Source organism: Haematobia irritans, chromosome 1, assembly GCF_050003625.1.
Source record: "Haematobia irritans isolate KBUSLIRL chromosome 1, ASM5000362v1, whole genome shotgun sequence".
Taxonomy (NCBI): domain Eukaryota; kingdom Metazoa; phylum Arthropoda; class Insecta; order Diptera; family Muscidae; genus Haematobia; species Haematobia irritans.
In genome coordinates, this window is record NC_134397.1 from 252,907,497 (window position 1) to 252,926,123 (window position 18,627).

Consider the following 18,627-nt stretch of genomic DNA (forward strand, 5'->3'; position numbering starts at 1 on the left):
TTATGTAGAAAATTTTTATCAAAAATTTTTATCAAAAATTTTCTTTGTATAGGAAATTATATCAAAATGTTTCTTTCTATAGAAAATTTTGTCAAAATTTTATTTCTATAGAAAATTTGGTCAAAATTTTATTTCTATAGAAAATTTTGTCAAAACTGTACTTTCTACAGAAAATGTTGTCAATTTTTTTCTTTTTATAGAAAATTTTGTCAAAATTTTATTTCTATAGAAAACTTAGTCACAATTTTTCTTTCTATAGAAAATTTTGTTAAAAATTTATTTCTATAGAAAATTTTGTCAAAATTTTATTTTTATGGAAAATTTTGTCAAAATTGTATTTCTATAGAAAATATGTTCAATGCAGTAAAAAATATATCCATCTGTCATAATGGAATTTTCCCCATTGCAATATACTATAGATATATCTATCAAAGAACTCACCTGAAACATATCCGTTTCCGTATCCTCTTTGTATTCAACTATGACAGCTTGATTACGAGATAATGTATAAGATATTGAATGTTGATTGGCATCGAGTATGGCTTTTGATGTTTGTGGCGATTGGACAATGTAGTGTTTGGAACGTTTAACACCACTGGGTTCACTACGTTTATACAGGACAAACTTGGAGCGTCTACGGCCGCGATCACCTTGTGGTAAATAGCCATTATAACTAAAATGAGAAAACAAAAAATGGACAAGAAAACAATATAAAGATTAAAATTAAATCGTAATAAATTTCAAAATTGCAATAAAAGAACAATAATAAAAAAATCCATATATGTAGTAAGTGATTTCTAAAAATAGTCATTGAATTCAAATGTTACCACAGCATTAAAAAAAAAAACACTGAAACATTTGAACTTTAGCTAAGTACATAGTCAGTCATGAACACCACCACCAGCCACCTACAACGTCTAATAATTCTCAAAACTAGGTCAAGTTTTTTAGAACAATAGAAGCAGCAGCAACAACAACAATAATATTTAGCAATTGTATTCGAATTAAAAACCAAACCATCATATTACAACACTATTTTTTTTTTTTTGTTTGAGGCTGGGTTAGTGGCCTCCGCGTTGTTTGCCACCACCAATCGGGTAAACAACGAAACCAAATCAGCCACAGCCCCAGTCCCAGTCCCAGCCAGAAAAATATCGAAGCATCAATTTCCATACAATTGTTTGAGAGATTATTCACATTTTGCTTTTCCATACAAATAACAACCGGCAGAGCTTTGTATTGTAATTTAATTTTTTTTTTTTTAATTTTGTTGTACATTTCGTCATTGTAATGAAATTTAACACATATTTGACATATGTCTTGGCTTTGTGGTATTACAAAATTTAAGAGGAAAAGGGGGGGGAGGGAATCCCCTTGGTCTATTTTAAAGCTAACCTCAAGCCATGGGGTAATTAACACGTTGACTTCTAATGCATAAGTGCATAATGCAAAATATGCAAAAACTCTATAGGAGGGTAGCTGAAACACAATGCAGTTTTCTATATATTCATAATTTTTTTATTTTTATATATTTTTTTTTACACTTTTTTATGTATCCCAAAGTCATATACACCAATTAATTTTTTTTTAGTTTTAATTAAAACGTAAAAAAAATGATTTTACCCGAGATACCTTAACTTAACCCAGCAAACAAAATTGGAAGTTGTTCCACAAACATTCCTTTCTAACCCAGCAAAAAAAGCGTCGCCAAAAAAGTAATGAAAATGTTCTTTTTGGACCCGGAAGTGGTGCAAAATTGACGCAGAAGCGATGAATTTAACATGGGCTTGTCATAGGATGGAAGTCCTCCATTTCAACAGCCGTTGCACTGAATTTGCATCACTTCTTTAGGTGTGATCCGAATTCAATGTTTTGGATGTAAATTAAAGAATTCTGTGATATTTTATCAAATAAATAATTTTTATAATTTTTTATAATTTTTAATGGATTCTAACGCTTATCGGAAACGTTTGACCTCAAATATTTTCAAAAATGCACAATTTTTTCAGATTGGACTTAGCTATTTTATAGACAAATTTTAAATGATTTGTACCATTTTATGAACACTTATTCTGTTTTAAACCTATTTGAAACAAAAAAAGTTAAAATTATCCATTAAAAGTATGAAAAAACCAAGTTATAAAAAATTGAATTAAAAGAACTTCCTGGGTAGTTAAAATAAAGAACATCATTGGGAGTGCATTTTCTGGAAGTGCTTTTAAAGTTGTGCCTTTTGCTGGGAAGAGCATTACGGGAGCCTCCATCAATTTTTTCCACTTCCGATGAAGTCCTTTTGAACTAGTATTAGAAAATACACTGTTTTGGCTGTGTAATGCTAAAATTTAAATTTTGGAGAATCAAAAACTTTCAGCCCTGCGGACATTTGAACCTGTGGATATTGACTAAACCCAGCAAAAAACGAGCTTCCAAAAAAGTAGTTTGGATCCCCAATCTGTGATCCGGAAGTAGTGCAAACTTGGATCATCTCCAATGAATTTTACATGGGCTTGTCATAGGACGGAAGTACTCCCTTTTTGGACCCTTTGCATTGCTTTAGAAGTTGTGCCCAGGAAGTTAATTTGAATGAAGAAATTTAAAAGGCGAAACATTTTTTTTTTTCAACCAATTTCACTTTTTTTCATCCATATGTTTTATTACACAATTATTTTCCTGTTATCTAATTTTTACAATTTGAAAAACTTTTTCGCTCCGACAGGGGTTGAACCTGGGTTTGCTGGCACCATAACAGAACGCCTTAGCACACTCAGCCACAAAAGCCATTGAACATAAAGCGTCGAAAGGTCAATTCAAATGTTTGTAATATGATCGTAATACGACACCAAGGAATAACATTTTAATTGCTTCTCGAGATGTTCTTTATTAATATGAACGAAAAAATAAGATACGCAGGTTCAAATCTCACCAGCGGCAATTTTTTTTATCAACTATTTTTCTAACAAATTATTTTTTTATGTCATGCATCGTTTTTATTTTTTATTTTCGGCATATATTTTCGTATAAATATATTTTTTCCATTAAAAATCAACAAAAAATTTAAAAATTCTCGTAATTTTCAAAAGAACTTCCATGGAAGCGAAAAAGTCAAACGGCACAGGTTCAAATCCCAGCGGGGATGAAATTTATTTTTTTATTATTATTTTTTTTTTACTTTTTTATTAATTTCTATTTTTTTAGTTATTTTTATTAGTTTTCTATTTTTTTTGTAAAATTTAATTGTACAAAATTTGCACTTAAAATAGCCTGATTGCGTTCTTTCTAATACTTGTCCACAAGGACTGCATCGGAAGTAGAAAAAAATCATTGGGGGATCCCAAGACGCGCTTTAGAAGAAATGTTTGTGCACTTAACCAAAAGGACTGCATCGGAAGTTGAAAAAACTCGATGGGGGATTCTGGGATGGGCTTTAAAAGAAATGTTTGTGGAACAACTTCCAATTTTTTTTTGCTGGGAATTGTTGAAGGTTTTGCAAATTACTAGAAATTTAACCCTGGAAATTCATCGTTCTATTTTGTACACTTACGTCATTCATCGTCATTTTGACTACGGCTTATATCAAGACGCTAACATTTGCATCGTGAGCTCAATTGAGAACTAAGATTGAGTTTATTTTCTCATTCAATTTGTTTTTAATTAGAATAATGAATAAATTCACAAAATGGTTGAATTAGTATAACTTAAGTTTACCATTTATTTCTATAGAAATTTATTTCGATAGAAAAATTATGTCACTATTTAATTTCTACAGACATTTTGGTAAAAATTTTATTTCTATAGAAAATTTTATCAACATTTTATTACAATAGAAAATGTTGACAAAATTTTATTTCTATAGAAAATTTTGTGAAAATTTTCTTTCTATAAAAAATTTTATCAAAATTTTATTTCAATATTTCAATTTAGTTTGTCAAAATTTTATTTCAATAGAAAATTTTGCAAATTTTCTGTTTCTATAGAACAGACATTTTGGTCAAAATTTTATTTCTATAGAAAATTTTGTCAAAACTATTTCAATAGAAAATGTTGTCAAAATTTTATTTCTACAGATAATTTTATCAAAATTTTATTTCTATACAAAATTTTGTCAAAATTTTATTTCAATAGAAAATTTTGTCAAAATTTTATTTCAATAGAAAATTTTGTCAAAATTTTATTTCGATAGAAAATTTTGTCAAAATTTTAATTCTATTGAAAATTTTGTCGAAATTTAATTTCTATAGAAAATGTTGTCAAAATTTCATTTCTATAGAAAATTTTGTCAAAATTTTATTTCTATAGAAAATTTTGTCAAAATGTTATTTCTATAAATAATTTTGTCAAAATTTTATTTCGATAGAAAATTTTGTAAAAATTTTTATAGAAAATTTTGTCAAAATTTTATTTCTATAGAAAGTTTTGTGAAAATTTTCTTTCTATAGAAAATTTTGTCAAAATTTTATTTCTAAAGAAAATTTTGTCAAAATTTTATTTCTATAGAAGATTTTGTCAAAATTTTATTTCTATAGAAAATGTTGTCAAAATTTTATTTCTATAGAAAGTTTTGTCAAAATTTTATATTTATAGAAAATTTTGTTCCTATAGAAAATTTTGTCAAAATTTTGTTCCTATAGAAAATTTTGTCAAAATTTCATTTCTATCGAAAATTTTGTCAAAATTTCATTGCTATCGAAAATTTTGTCAAAATTTCATTTCTATAGAAAATTTTGTCAAAATTTCATTTGTATAGAAAATTTTGTCAAAATTTTATTTCTATAGAAAATTTGTCAAAATTTCATTTCGATAGAAAATGTTGTCAAAATTTTATATCTATAGAAAATTTTGTCAAAATTTTATTTCAATTATGTCAAAATTTTATTTCAATTATGTCAAAATTTTATTTTTATAGAAAATTTTGTCAAAATTTTATTTTAATAGAAAATTTTGTCCAAATTTTATTTCAATAGAAAATTTTGTAAATTTTTTGTTTCTATTTCTATATTTCTATATTTTGTCAAAATTTTCTTTCATAGAAAATTTTATTTCTATAAACGATTTTGTTAAGATTTTTCTTTCTATAGAATTTTTTGTCAAAATTTTATTTCGTATTTCTGTGTGTTGTTGACCTATTTTATGATTATTATGATTACTAATTTTGTTCGGCTTGAGGTCATAGAAACAATCGATTATTGATTTGTTTTAATATTTGTTTCCAATATTGGCACTACAATGACTAAACTTAAGACAAGACTTTCGTCGCATAAATCAGACCATAAAGCTACATACAAGTCGGTAGAACAAAAAACAGCACTGGCAGCTCACTGTACAACAACAGGACACAAGCCCAACTTTACAGACGTCCAGATACTTGCTCAAGAGAATAATCATAGACGAAGATACACTCTTGAGATGCTCAATATAATAGATCTCTCTCCTGACAAAGAATGAATTTCAAAAAAGACACGGAAGAATGCGCCAGAATGTATCGAGATATTATAAACAAGCATCGACACAAACGAAGTTTAGTGTACGGTGAATTGCGAAACAAACAGCAGCACAAGAACTCAAGTTAGTTATTTTTCGATAAAATATATTTTCAATAACAATTGTGATTTTTGTGAACATTAAATGTAATTTAATTTTTGTATTTTATGTAGATACAAAATCCCAGAAGATGGTTAGTGGCACTAACCGAAATATTGGAAATAAATATTAAAACAAATCAATAATCGATTGTTTCTATGTCCTCAAGCCGAACAAAATTAGTAATCATAAAATTATATTTCTTTAGAAAATTTTGTCAAAATTTTATTTCAATAGAAAATGTTGTCAACATTTTATTTCTATATATAGAAAATTTTGTCAAAATTTTATTTCTATAGAAAATTTTGTCAAAATTTTATTTCTATAGAAAATTTTATAAAAATTTTATTTCTATAGAAAATTTTGTTAAAATTTTATTTTAATAGAAAATTTTGTCAAAATTTTATTTTAATAGAAAATTTTGTCAAAATTTTATTTTAATAGAAAATTTTGTAAATTTTTTGTTTGTATATTAAATTTTGTCAAATTTTTTTATTTCTATAGAAAATTTTGTCAAATTTTTATTCCTATAAAAAATTTTATCAAAATTTTATTTCTATAGAAAATTTTGTCAAAAATTTTATTTTAGTAGAAAATTCTGTTAAAATTTTATTTTAGTAGAAAATTTTGTTAAAATTTTATTTTAGTAGAAAATTTTGTCAAAATGTAATTTCAATAGAAAATTTTGTTAATTTTTTCGTTCTATAGAAATTTTTGTCAAAATTTTATTTCTTTAGAAAATTTTGTCAAATTTTATATCTATAGAAAATTTTGTCAAAATTTTGTACCTATAGAAAATTTTGTCAAAATTTTATTTCTATAGAAAATTTTGTCAAAATTTTATTTCTATCGAAAATTTTGTCAAAATTTTATTTCGATAGAAAATATTGTCAAAATTTTATTTCTATAGAAAATTTTGTCAAAATTTTGTTTCTATCGAAAATTTTGTCAAAATTTTATTTCGATAGAAAATATTGTCAAAATTTTATTTCAATAGAAAATTTTTTAAATTTTGTGTTTCTATAGTAAATTTTGTCAAATTTTTCATTTCTATAGAAATTTTTGTCAAATTTTTATTTCTATAAAAAATTTTATTTCTATAGAAAATTTGTCTAAATTTTATTTCGATAGAAAATTTTGTAAAAATTTTATTTCGATAGAAAATTTTGTAAAAATTTTATTTCGTTTTGTTATTGTTGGTTCTGTTCTTGCAGTCTATAGGGCTTTGCCCAAATAAATTTGACAAACATTCTTTTCCTCTGTTGGTTAAGCTACTCTTGTAGTTTAGTCAATGTATGGTTTTAAGCTGAAATAAAAAACAACAACAAAATTTTATTTCTATAGAAAATTTTGTCAAAATTTTATTTCTATAGACAATTTTGTGAAAATTTTGCTTTCTATAGAAAATTTTGTAAAATTTTATATCTATAGAAAATTTTGTCAAAATTTTTTTCCTATAGAAAATTTTGTCAAAATTTTATTTCTATAGAAAATTTTGTCAAAACTTTATTTCTATCGAAAATTTTGTAAAAATTTTATTTCGATAGAAAATTCTGTCAAAATTTTATTTTTAAAGAAAATTTTGTCAAATATTTATTTTTAAAGAAAATTTTGTCAAAAATTTTTTTCTATAGAAAATTTTGTCAAAATTTTATTTCTATAGAAAATTTTGTCAAAATTTTATATCTATAGAAAATTTTATCAAAATTTTATATCTATAGAAAATTTTGTCAAAATTTTATTTTAGTAGAAAATTTTGTCAATTTTTTTTATAGAAAATTTTGTCAAAAATCTATTTCGTGTTTTGTTTTTTATTGGTGGTTTCTACTTCAATCATATTTGTTGTTTTGATTTCAGCTTTAAGAGTAGCTTAACCAAGAGAGGAAAATAATGTTTGCTTAACCAAGAGAGGAAATAATTTGGGCAAAGCCCTATAGACTGCAAGATGGTTGGATGGACGCACGTTTCGGAATTACCACATTCCTCATCAGCATCCTCTACTTGCAGTAAAACTATCAACCAATTATCAGAATAAATTCAGGCAGTTCACTAAACCCAAAGTGAACCACACTTGAAACCTCCGAAAAAAGGTTTATGATCGCCGGCTTATGCCGAAATAAATTCATGCAAACATCTCTCTTTTCCTTTGCCACCATCAAATATTTTTTCAAAAGATTGTCTTTTTAATGTTGTACATATTTTTTGTCTTCAATCACGAAATTAATTGATCGAATTGGGCCAAACCAAAGAACAAAATGGATCATATCGGTCCACAATTTTATATAGCCCCCCTCTCAATATAAACCGATCCCCAGATTTTGCTTTCGGATCCTCTTGGAGGATCTCATATAAACCGATTTCCAGATTTTACTTATTGGGCCTCCTGGAGGAGAAAATTTCATCCGATACTGTTGAAAGTTGGTACGTGATGTTAGTATCTGGTCTCTACGATTCGTGCAAAAATTTGTCCATAATTACATAAAGCCCCCGATTTCCAGATTTTACTTCTCAGGAAATATGTAAACTTTAACCATGGATATCCCTGCATGATTGGGGTTGGATACATCGATTATATGATGTAGGTTATCCACATATGAAAATGCCTTCATTAGCACTTTTCAAAATTTACTGTAAATTAATGTAAGCCTGCATCTAACAGAAAAAAGAACTTCATTTAGCTTCAATTAAGTCCAGCATACATCCTAAATGTATTGGATTTTGTAAAGTCGCTTTCATAAAGTCCATGAAATTTAATTACCACTGTCAGCCAGACGGTGGAAGTAAGAACAGGCTGCTACATTTATGACTTCTTTATATGTCTCAAAGTGAACTGCATTGTAAAAAAAAGTTCAGCAATATATTGTGGAGGTCATTATTACACAGCTCATTCATATAATATCCTTGAATAAACGTTTCCAATGCAGTATGGGGGTCGATAATGAAATCTTAAGAAATCTTTATTCAGATTAAAAATAAAAAAAAAAACAAAAGATAACAGACAATAACGAACGTCGTTTTATTGTAAAAGTAAATATTTAAAAGAAATAAACACAAACAATTGCTTTCAATTATTTAACACTTAACTGTACTTTCGATTTTCTTTCGGTCTGAGGAAATGATAATAAACGAATTATCACTAGAAAAAGCTTTCAACATTGAATTTGCTTTGTAGCAAAATTTGTGGCCCGTAAAGTAAATTTATTTAGTGCACCGGAAACTACCTTGGGAAAGTCGATGGTGAGCGAGAAAACACGAGAAACAAAATCAACAATATTTACAATGAAAGTTAAATGAGTTCATTTTGTAAGAAATCAAATTGCATACCGACCAACACAATGCATTTTTCTGTAAGTAAAGCGAATATTACGTGAGGTTGGTTAAATGGAATTTTATAGAATATATAACTATGGAAATATTCTATGACAGCAAACAAATTTAGACAAAAGGTTTCTATAAAAAAATTGTCAAAATTTCATTTCTATAGAAAATTTTGTCAAAATTTTTTTTCTATAGAAAATTTTATTTCTATAGAAAATTTTGTTAAAATTTTATTTTTGTAGCAACATTTTCTCAAAATTTTATTTCTATTGAAAATTTTGTAAATTTTTTTTATAGAAAATTTTGTCAAAATTTTATTTCTGTAGAAAATTTTGTCAACATGTTATTTCTAAAGAAACTTTTGTCAACATGTTATTTTTCTAACGAAAATTTTGTTAAAATTTTATTTCTATAGAAAATTTTGTCAACATTTTATTGTTGTTTTTTTTTTTTTTTTATTGCAGCTTAAAACCATACATTGACTAAACTACAAGTGTAGCTTAACCAACAGAGGAAAAGAGTGTTTGTCAAATTTATTTGGGCAAAGCCCTATAGACTGCAAGATGGTTGGATGGACGCACGTTTCGGAATTACCACATTCCTCATCAGCATCCTCTACTTGCAGCAAAACTATCAACCATTTATCAGAATAAATTCAGGCAGTTCATTAAACCCAACAATGAACCACACTTGACCCTCCCGAAAAAAGGTTTTGTATGATAGCCGGCTTATGCCGAAATAAATTCAAAACAAACATATCTCTTTTCCTATGCCACTGTCAAATCATCGATTTGAATTTAGTTGGCTGGGTTTATTTTGAGCGTTATTTCTATAGAAAATTTTGTCAAAATTTTGTCAACATGTTATTTCTAAAGAAAAATTTTTCAAAATTTTTTTCTCTATAGAAAATTCTGTCAAATTTTATTTCTAAAGAAAATTTTGTCAAAATTTTATTTCTATAGAAAATTTTGCCACAAAAAAATTTTTTTTATAGAAAGTTTTATCAAAATGTTATTTCTATACAAAATTTGTAAAAATTTTATTTCTATAACAACATTTTCTCAAAATTTTATTTCTATAGAAAATTTTGTACATTTTTTTTTTAGAAAGTTTTATCAAAATGTTATTTCTAGTCAAAATTTTTTTCTATAGAAAATTTTGTCAAAATTTTTTTCTATAGAAAATTTTATCAAAATGTTATTTCTATACGAAATTTTGTAAAAATTTTATTTATATAGCAACATGTTCTCACAATATTATTTCTATTGAAAATTTTTTTTTCTATAGAAAGTTTTGTCAAAATGTTATTTCTATACAAAAATTTATAAAAAATTTATTTATATAGCAACATTTTGTCAAAATTTTATTTCCATAGAAAATTTTGTCAAAATTTTATTTCTGTAGAAAATTTTGTCGAAATTGTTTTTCTATTGAATATTTTGTCAACATTTTATTTCTATAGAAAAATTTGTCAACATTTTTTCTCTATAGAAAATTCTGCCAAAAATTTATTTCTAAAGAAAATTTTGCAAAATTTTTATTTCTATAGAAATTTTTGTCAAAATTTTATTTCTGTAGCAAATTTTGTCAACATATTATTTCTAAAGAAAATTTTGCAAAATTTTTATTTCTATAGAAAATTTTGTCAAAATTTTATTTCTGTAGCAAATTTTGTCAACATATTATTTCTAAAGAAAAATTTGTCAAAATTTTTTCTCCATAGAAGATTTTGTCAAAATTTTATTTCTAAAGAAAATTTTGTCAAAAATTTTTTCTCTATAGAAAATTTTGTCAAAATTTTTTCTCTATAGAAAATTTTGTCAAAATTTTTTCTCTATAGAAAATTTTGTCAAAATTTTTTCTCTATAGAAAATTTTGTCAAAATTTTTACTCTATAGATAATTTTGTCAACATTTTTTCTCTATAGAAAATTTTGTCAAAATTTTATTTCTATAGAAAATTTTGACAAATATTTTTTTTCTATAGAAAGTTTTATCGAAATGTTATTTCTATACAAAATTTTGTAAACATTTTATTTCTACAGCAACATTTTCTCAAAATTTTATTTCTATAGAAAATTTTTTAATTTTTATACCCACCAAAAATTTTATCAAAATGTTATTTCTATACGAAATTTTGTAAAAATTTTATTTATATAGCAACATGTTCTCACAATATTATTTCTATTGAAAATTTTTTTTTCTATAGAAAGTTTTGTCAAAATGTTATTTCTATACAAACATTTATAAAAAATTTATTTATATAGCAACATTTTGTCAAAATTTTATTTCCATAGAAAATTTTGTCAAAATTTTATTTCTGTAGAAAATTTTGTCGAAATTTTTTTTCTATTGAATATTTTGTCAACATTTTATTTCTATAGAAAAATTTGTCAACATTTTTTCTCTATAGAAAATTCTGCCAAAAATTTATTTCTAAAGAAAATTTTGCAAAATTTTTATTTCTATAGAAATTTTTGTCAAAATTTTATTTCTGTAGCAAATTTTGTCAACATATTATTTCTAAAGAAAATTTTGCAAAATTTTTATTTCTATAGAAAATTTTATTTCTGTAGCAAATTTTGTCAACATATTATTTCTAAAGAAAAATTTGTCAAAATTTTTTCTCCATAGATGACTTTGTCAAAATTTTATTTCTAAAGAAAATTTTGTCAAAAATTTTTTCTCTATAGAAAATTTTGTCAACATTTTTTCTCTATAGAAAATTTTGTCAAAATTTTTTCTCTATAAAAAATTTTGTCAAAATTTTTTCTCTATAGAAAATTTTGTCAACATTTTTTCTCTATAGAAAATTTTGTCAATTTTTTTCTTTTTGGAAAATTTTGTCAAAATTTTATTTCTATAGAAAATTTTGACAAATATTTTTTTTCTGTAGAAAGTTTTATCAAAATGTTATTTCTATACAAAATTTTGTAAACATTTTATTTCTATAGCAACATTTTCTCAAAATTTTATTTCTATAGAAAATTTTGTAATTTTTATACCCACCACCATAGAATGGTGACGGGGGTATAATAAGTTTGTCATTCCGTTTGTAACACATCGAAAAATCGATTTCCGACTATATAAAGTATATATATTCTTGATCAGGGAGAAATTCTAAGCCGATATAACGATGTCCGTCTGTCCGTATGTCTGTCTGTTGTAATCACGCTACAGTCTTCAATAATGACGCAATCGTGCTAAAATTTTGCACAAACTCGTATTTTGTCTGCAGGTAGGTCAAGTTCGAAGATGGGCTATATCGGTCCAGGTTATGATATAGTCCCCATATAAACCGACCTCCCGATTTGGGGTCTTGGGCTTATATAAATCGAAGTTTTTTATCCAATTTGCCTGAAATTTGAAATCTAGAGGTATTTTATGACCATAAAGAGGTGTGCCACAAATGGTGAGTATCGGTCCATATTTTGGTATAGCCCCCATATAGACCGATTTCCCGATTTTACTTCTTGGGCTTCTAGAATCCGAAGTTTTTATCCTATTTGCCTGAAATTGGAAATCTAGAGGTATTGTAGGACCACAAATACGTGTGCCAAAAATTGTAAGTATGGGTTCATATTTTGGTATAGCACCCATATAGACCGATCTCCCGATTTGGGGTCTTGGGCTTATAGAAACCGTAGTTTTTATCCAATTTGTCTGAAATTGGAAATCTAGAGGTATTTTAGAACCATAAAGAGGTGTGCCGAAAATGGTGAGTATCGGTCCATATTGTGGTATAGCCCCCATAAGAACAATTTCCCGATTTTACTTCTTGGGCTTCTAGAATCCGAAGTTTTTTTTCCTATTTGCCTGAAATTGGAAATCTAGAGGTATTTTCGGGTCATAAAGAGGTGTGCCGAAAACGGTGAGTATCAGTCCATATTTTAGTATAGCCCCCATAAGAACGATCTCCCGAATTAACTCCTTGGGTTTCTAGAAACCGTAGTTTTTATCTGATTTGCCTGAAATTGTAAATATTCTGGTATTTTAGACTCACAAAAACGTGTATCGGATTAAGTTTTTATCGGTCCATTTGGTAATGCCTCCATATAGACCGACTTCACTTCTTGAGGGTGTAGAAGGCGCACTGATCATGAAAATTGCTTGAAACTCAATGTAAAATTTCCAAATTTTACTTCTACAGATTTAAGATTTCAAATCAAGACGTTATTTTATAATTTTCTTGCACACTTACAAGAGATGTTAATGATTCCTCTAAAACTCAAACAAAAATGGTTCTTATAAATCCAGAATCTGATATAGTCCTCATAGGTGAAATCTTTCAATTTATCTTCCGGAAGTGTCCTCAAGCCCTCCTGAAATTTCAAAGGAAACCCTATTATTTGGTTCATGGTGGTGGGTATTTATGATTCGGCCCGGCCGAACTTACTGCTGTATATACTTGTTTTTAAAGAAAGTTTTATCAAAATGTTATTTCTATACAAAATTTAAAAAAAAAAAAAAATTATTTATATAGCAACATTTTCTCAAAATTTTATTTCTATAGAATATTTTTTAAACATTTTGTAAAAAAATTTTTCTATACAAAATTTTGTCACAATTGTATTTTTATAGAAAATTTAGTCAAAATGTTATTTATTCACAGTGTTGCTTCACCAAAGGAGTGACATGCGGTGACAATTGGCAAGCACAGTATTTTGCAACGCTTGGTGGTTTTTCCATTAGGTTGGGCTACGTTAAGTGGCAGTCCCATGTATCAGGCTCACTTAGACTATTCAGTCCATTGTGATACCACAGTGGTGAACTTCTCTCTTATCACTGAGTGTTGCCCGATTCCATGTTAAGCTCAATGACAAGGGACCTCCTTTTTACAGCCGAGTCCGAACGGCGTTCCACATTGCAGTGAAACCACTTAGAGAAGTTTTGAAACCCTCAGAAATGTCACCAGCATTACTTAGGTGGGATAATCCAGGAATCGAACCCACGACCTTGTGTATGCAAGACGGGCATGCTAACCATTGCACCACGGTGGCTTTTAACATGGAAAGTAGAGATTTGCCTGTTTTTCTGGTTTAACCGGAAAACCCTTCCCCATTTTCCCGATATCTAATTCAATTCTATCCCTTGATTAAAATAGTTTTCCTCAAGGTCTTCAAAGTAGCGGTTTACAACTGTAATTGCATCTTCATTTCAGGTAAAACGCTTGCCAGCAAAGAATTTTTTTTTAGATTTGGGAACAAGTAAAAGTCACTAGGAGCTAAATCAGGAGAATAAGGTGGGTGGTCAAGCAACTCGTACTTTAATTCGTTGATTTTAGCCATTGTTAAAACACTCTTGTGCGCTGGTGCGCGGTCTTGTTGAAAAATTATTTTTTTGTGTCGTAATACGGGACGTTTTTCTCGAATTTGTACATTTAATTGATCCACAAAAGGTTGCAATAGTACTCTGAATTTATTGTTTTACTCTTTTGCAGATAGTCAATCAATAAAATACCTTTGAAGTCCCAAAAAACCGTTACCATAACCTTACCAGCCGATTGAATTGTTTTTGCCTTCTTTGGGGCCTTCCTCCAGCTTCAGTCCATTGTTTGGATTGTTCTTTTGCCTCTGTGGTGGATCCATGTCTCAGCAACAGTTATGAAACCACGCTTAAAATTCATGTTATTTCGCTTAAAACGATGCAAACAAGCTTGAGAAATGTTCATTCTTATGAGTTTTTGATCGACTGTTAAGAAATGCGGCACCCATCTTGCAGAAAGCTTTTCCATCTGTAGTTCTTCATGCAAAATTAAATGGTCTCGATCATTTGAGATGCCCATGACATTAGCAATTTCACGCACTTTTATTCGTCGATCACCACAACAGAAATTGTAGCACTTTGGCTACAATTTCTGTTGTGGTGCTGTTTTTGGACGTCCACTACGTGGTTCATCTTCAATGCTTGTACGACCACGTTTAAATTCAGCAACCCAATTTTTTACTGTTGCATATGAAAGAGCACTTTCACCTAACACATTCACCATATCATTATGAATTTCTTGTCCCGATAAACCTTTTTTATGTAAATATTTAATGACAGCACGCATTTCTAATTTTTCCATTGCAAAAAAATTGCGGATGCGTCTTTTTGAACACCTGTTTCTATATGAAGGAGTTGCCAGATCGAAACAAAATTTAACATGTGATCATAACAGAGATGGAAGTTTCCAAAACACTTAACTTCTTTCTGTTTATACCGCGCTTTTTGTGTTAGGCTAAGAAGTTTCCGAACTGCCCTCGTATACAAAATGTTGACAAAATTTTCTATAGGAATAAAATATTGACAAAATGATAACTAAACTTTTGACAAAATTTTTTATAAAGGGTGATACGGTCAAAATTTGGTCAATATAAACTTGACGTATTTCTTTCAATTTTGTATTTAAAAAACCTGAACACCCCTCATTTTGAAGGTGTGTGTGTGTAGAATGTTGCTCCTATTTTGATTTTGGAATTCACTATTCAGTTGTCAAAATGCCGTCCAAGCATTTTTTTCGCGCATCGCGAAAATCCGAGCTACTCGCACGCAAAGCTGGCAAAATCGCTAAAAGTTGTCAAATCAACCGTTACAAATGTAATTAAAGTGTTTGGGGAACGTTTGTCGGGGGGAAATCGAAAACCGGAAGCCGCTGAGACGACAAAGAGAGTTGCCGGTAGTTTCAAGCGAAACCCTAACCTCTCTCTCCGAGATGCCGCAAATAAGCTGGGTGTATCGTCTACAACCGTGCATCGAGCCAAAAAACGAGCCGGACTATCGACTTACAAGAAGGTAGTGACTCCAAATCGTGATGATAAACAAAATACGGCGGCCAAAGCGCGATCCCGGAGGCTGTACACGACGATGCTGACGAAGTTTGACTGCGTGGTAATGGACGACGAAACCTACGTCAAAGCCGACTACAAGCAGCTTCCGGGACAGGAGTTTTATACGGCAAAAGGAAGGGGAAAGGTAGCAGATATTTTCAAGCACATAAAACTGTCAAAGTTCGCAAAGAAATATCTGGTTTGGCAAGCCATCTGTACCTGTGGCTTGAAAAGCAGCATTTTCATAGCTTCCGGGACTGTCAACCAAGAAATTTACGTGAAAGAGTGTTTGAATAAACGTCTGCTGCCTTTCCTGAAGAAACACGGTTGTTCCGTACTGTTTTGGCCAGATTTGGCATCATGCCATTACGGTAAAAAGGCCATGGAGTGGTACGCCGCCAACAACTTGCAGGTGGTTCCCAAGGACAAGAACCCTCCCAACACGCCAGAGTTCCGCCCAATTGAGAAATACTGGGCTATTTTCAAGCGAAACCTAAAGAAGACCAAAAAACTGCTAAGGACGAGCAGCAGTTCAAGGCAAACTGGCTTTCTGCGGCGAAGAAGGTGGACAAGGTGGCTGTACAAAATCTGATGGCAGGTGTCAAGCGTGAGGCCCGGCAATTCGGATTTGGAAAAGCGAAATCCTAACTGAATATTTTTCCTGAATTTTATACTAATTGAACTTGAAAAAGAAATTTAATTTGATTTTTTAAATAAACGATTTCACCGATTTACACGCGTTTTCCCTTGACCAAATTTTGACCGTATCACCCTTTATAAACAAAAATTTGACAAAATTTTCTATAAAAGCAAAAACTTGACAAATTTTCTATACAAACAAAAATTTGACAAAATAGAAATAAAATTTTCTATAGATATAAAATTTTGATAAAATTTTCTATAAAAATAAAATTAAAAAAATTTTCTATAGAAATAAAGTTTTGACTAAACTTTCTATAAAAATAAAATTTTGACGAACATTTTGCCAGGAGCCTTTGCTACAGCCTTTTGACTACATTTACTGTGCAATGCCTAAAATACGAAAAAACAAGTATATACAGCAGTAAGTTCGGCCGGGCCGAATCTTAAATACCCACCACCATGAACCAAATAATAGGGTTTCCTTTGAAATTTCAGGAGGGCTTGAGGACACTTCCGGAAGATAAATTTAAAGATTTCACCTATGAGGACTATATCAGATTCTGGATTTATAAGAACCATTTTTGTTTGACTTTTAGAGGAATTATTAACATCTCTTGTAAGTGTGCAAGAAAATTATAACATAACGTCTTGATTTGAAATCTTAAATCTGTAGATTTTCACCCGAGAAGTAAAATTTGGAAATTTTACATTGAGTTTCAAGCAATTTTCATGATCAGTTGGCCTTCTACACCCTCAAGAAGTGAAGTCGGTCAAATGGACCGATAAAAACTTAATCTGATACACGTTTTTGTGAGCCTCAAATACCAGAATATTTAGAATTTCAGGCAAATCAGATAAAAAATACGGCTTCTAGAAACCCAAGGAGTTAAATCTGGAAATCGTTTTTATGGGGGCTATACTACAATATGGACCGATACTCACCGTTTTCGGCACACCTCTTTATGGCCCGAAAATACCTCTAGATTTCCAATTTCAGGCAAATTGGATAAAAACTTTGGATTCTAGAAGTCCAAGAAGTAAAATCGAGAAATCGGTCAATATGGGGACTATACCAAAATATGAACCGATACTCATCATTTTCGGCACACCTATTTATGGTCCAAAAATACATCTAGATTTCCAATTTCAGGCAAATTGTATATAAAGTACGGATTCTAGAAGCCCAAGAAGTAAAATCGGGAAATCGGTCTATATGGGGGCTATACCAAAATATGGACCGATACTCACCATTTTCGGCACACCTCTTTATGGTGCTAAAATACCTCTAGATTTCCAATTTCAGACAAATGGGATAAAAACTACGGTTTCTATAAGCCCAAGACCCCAAATCGGGAGATCGTTTTATATGGGGACCATACCAAAACATGGGCCGATACTCACAATTTTTGGCACACGTATTTGTGGTCCTACAATACCTCTAGATTTCCAATTTCAGGTAAATTGAATAAAAACTGTGGTTTCTATAAGCCCAAGAAGTAACAAGTATGTACGGCCGTAAGTTCGGCCAGGCCGAAGCTTATGTACCCTCCATCATGGATTGCGTAGAGACTTCTTCTAAACACTGCCATCCACAATCGAATTACTTGAGTTGCGGTAACGCTTGCCGATGGCAAGGTATCTTAAAACCTCCTAACACCATCTTCTAAATTGTATGTAAGTCCATACGTGGTATATATTAAATCAAAAAAAAGATCGATCCAATACGTATATAATTCAGTTTGACAAAGTAGACATAAAATTTTGACAAAATTTTCTACAGAAATAAAATTTTAACAAAATTTTCTATAGAAATAAAATTTTCACAAAATTTTCTATAGAAATAAAAATTTTCACAAATTTTTCTATAGAAAGAAAATTTTGACAAAAATGTCTACAGAAATAAAATTTTAACAAAATTTTCTATAGAAATAAACTTTTGACAAATTTTTCTATAAAAATAAAATCTTGGTAGATTATTTTTGGCTCGAGTGGCAACCATAATTATGAACCGAATAAAATTTGAACAAAATTTTCTATAGAAATAAAATTTTGACAATGATGAAAATTTTATTATGAACCGAATAAAATTTTAACAAAATTTTCTCTAGAAATAAAATTTTGACAAAATTTTCTATAGAAATAAAATTTTGGTAGATTATTTTTGGCTCAGTGGCAAACATGATTATGAACCGATATGGACCAATTTTTGTGTGATTGGACCAATTTTGGTATGTTTGTTAGCGACCATATACTAACACCACGTTCCTAATTTGAACCGGATC

At 29.0% G+C, this 18,627-nt stretch overlaps 1 protein-coding gene across 3 annotated transcripts in view; it reads right to left on the reverse strand.

Moving 5' to 3' along the window:
• The window catches only part of Pli (E3 ubiquitin-protein ligase pellino), a 180,714-nt gene that overhangs the window by 23,984 nt on the left and 138,103 nt on the right, over positions 1–18,627 (reverse strand). For all 3 annotated transcript variants that reach the window (XM_075289538.1, XM_075289547.1, XM_075289556.1), the window contains exon 4: positions 442–673. In XM_075289538.1, the coding sequence (XP_075145653.1) occupies positions 442–673 (232 nt within the window). The remainder of the gene's footprint in view (positions 1–441; positions 674–18,627) is intronic.